This window comes from Helianthus annuus, chromosome 15 (genome assembly GCF_002127325.2).
Source record: "Helianthus annuus cultivar XRQ/B chromosome 15, HanXRQr2.0-SUNRISE, whole genome shotgun sequence".
Taxonomy (NCBI): domain Eukaryota; kingdom Viridiplantae; phylum Streptophyta; class Magnoliopsida; order Asterales; family Asteraceae; genus Helianthus; species Helianthus annuus.
The window spans coordinates 14,160,775-14,162,923 of NC_035447.2; the positions used below are offsets into that span (position 1 = coordinate 14,160,775).

Consider the following 2,149-nt stretch of genomic DNA (forward strand, 5'->3'; position numbering starts at 1 on the left):
TTTTTTTACATCAGTCATACATGTTGACGAGTTATAAGTGGTTTGTAGATTGTAAGTGGGTTATCGATGACATGTTTAATGGTGGGTATAAGTGTAACAAGTAGATAATATGGTGTAAGTAAACCAACATTATTATGATTAAACATGTAAAGTGAATGAAAAATGGAAAAACAACACTGGTATATGAATATTTTACTGGGCGGTTAAAATCGTTTTTGACACGGTTTATCAAGGTCATGTGTCTGTCTGAAGGATTGATAATATTGTAATGTTGGAACGTAAAGTTACACGTGGAGCATGACTGTAAAATAAAAATATCAAAAATAGTATTGATCATTATCTCCCGTAGTTACCGAGTGATGGTAAGAAGAAAGTAAGAAACTAATTAAAAAATAAGAATTAGTTCATATGGGTTTGTTGTCTCTTTCATTTGTATGTTAATCAAAATTCAAAATCGTGCCCAAATTGTCCAAAAATATCAATTGAATAGGCCAAGTTTACATAATTTTCTATGGTTGTCCATATAATAAGTTTACATAATTTTCTATGGTAAAACTAAGATACGGTCGAGTCAAATTAGGGCAGGTTAAGAAGCAGTCCAGACAAATAGTCTGATGTCAACACATCATTTATTCAAAGTTTGAATATTTTGACCACTTCAACTTTATCATTTCTTAATTCCACCTCTATATAAACATATAGATCTCTCTAACCGTTTCATAAAACACATTCCCAGATCATAGCATACTTCTTGTTTTTTTGTAACCAAAATTCATAACCTCATAGGAACAAAGAATTGCATATACGTACATATGGCAGCCATTAATCAAACTTCAAGCTTTATGCGCACAAAAACATCTACTTCTTCACCCTCTTCATCTTCTCATAGACTCATCACAAGAGCTTCTATCCATTTGCCCAAGATTAGCACAGCTAATCTTGATATCTTCACACCAAATATCGCATCAAACATAAGCATGGTACAAGAAATGCATAAATTTTCAAGAATCACACCCAAGAACCCTACATTAAACCCTAATGTGCATCCAGATCATGAAGTGATCATGGAGAAGCTTTACTTGATTCTAGAGGCTGTTTCTGATCGTGTGGAGATGCATAAAAACATTGGTGAGCAAAGAAACAACTGGAACAGCCTTCTGTTAACATGTATCAACACCATTACTCTTTCAGCGGCAACCATGGCTGGCATTGCATCTGTCATAACTAGTATACCTGGTGCACCCTTGGAAACCCTTAAGCTTTCATCAAGTTTCTTATATTTGGCAGCCACAGGCATGCTGGTTATCATGAACAAGATCCAACCATCTCAGCTGGCTGAAGAACAAAGAAATGCAGCAAGGTTGTTCAAGCAACTCGAAAGCGAAATCAAGACAAAGATTGCAATAAGCCAGCCTACTCTCAATGATGTAAATGATGCTATGGATAAAGTTTTGGCTATAGATAGAGCCTACCCTCTTCCTTTACTTGGTGTCATGCTAGAGAAGTTTCCAGCCAAAGTGGAACCAGCGGTTTGGTGGCCCGAAAAAACATCTTCCAAACGTTGTAATGATAAAAACGGATGGAGTGTGGAACTAGAAGAAGAGATGAAAGAGATCATTAAGGTTTTGGAGGTTAAAGATAAAGATGATTATATAAGGTTAGGTGAAAAGGCCTTGAAACTCAACAAAGGTTTAGCCGTAGCTGGACCTCTACTAACCGGCTTAGGAGCCATTGGTTCGGGATTTCTTGCATCTTCTCCTCATAGTTCTTGGGCCATGGTGCTTGGGGTCATGGGGGGTGCGATGGCAAGTGTTGTAAATACTATACAACATGGTGGGCAAGTAGGGATGGCGTTTGAGATGTATAGAAGCAATGCGGGTTTCTTTAAGATGATGCAGGAATCTATTGAAGCAAACTTGAAGGAAAGAGATGTGGGGAGGAGAGAGAATGGTGAAGTGTTTGAGATGAAAGTGGCACTACAGCTTGGAAGAAGCTTATCTGAGCTAAGAGATGTTGCAGTTTCATCCTCTAGAAACGGGAAAGATATTGAAGAGTTTGGAAGCAAGCTTTTCTAATCTTTTCAAAATATAGTTTCGTACATATATCATTTCTTTTATTAATTTATTCATTGTGTATATAAAGTTACACA

The 2,149-nt window shown here is 36.7% G+C and overlaps 1 protein-coding gene across 1 annotated transcript; it reads left to right on the forward strand.

The window, feature by feature from the left end:
• Nucleotides 1–825: 825 nt before the first annotated feature.
• Nucleotides 826–2,149, forward strand: LOC110914801 (probable F-box protein At4g22030). The gene has a single exon (XM_022159512.2). It carries the CDS (start codon nt 843–845, stop codon nt 2,073–2,075), a length of 1,233 nt encoding a protein of 410 aa, XP_022015204.2. The 5' UTR covers nt 826–842; the 3' UTR covers nt 2,076–2,149.

What these genes read in the sequence shown, in the direction of transcription:
- LOC110914801 (XM_022159512.2), top strand. Translation starts at nt 843, where the DNA reads ATGCGCACAAAAACATCTACTTCTTCACCCTCTTCATCTTCTCATAGA.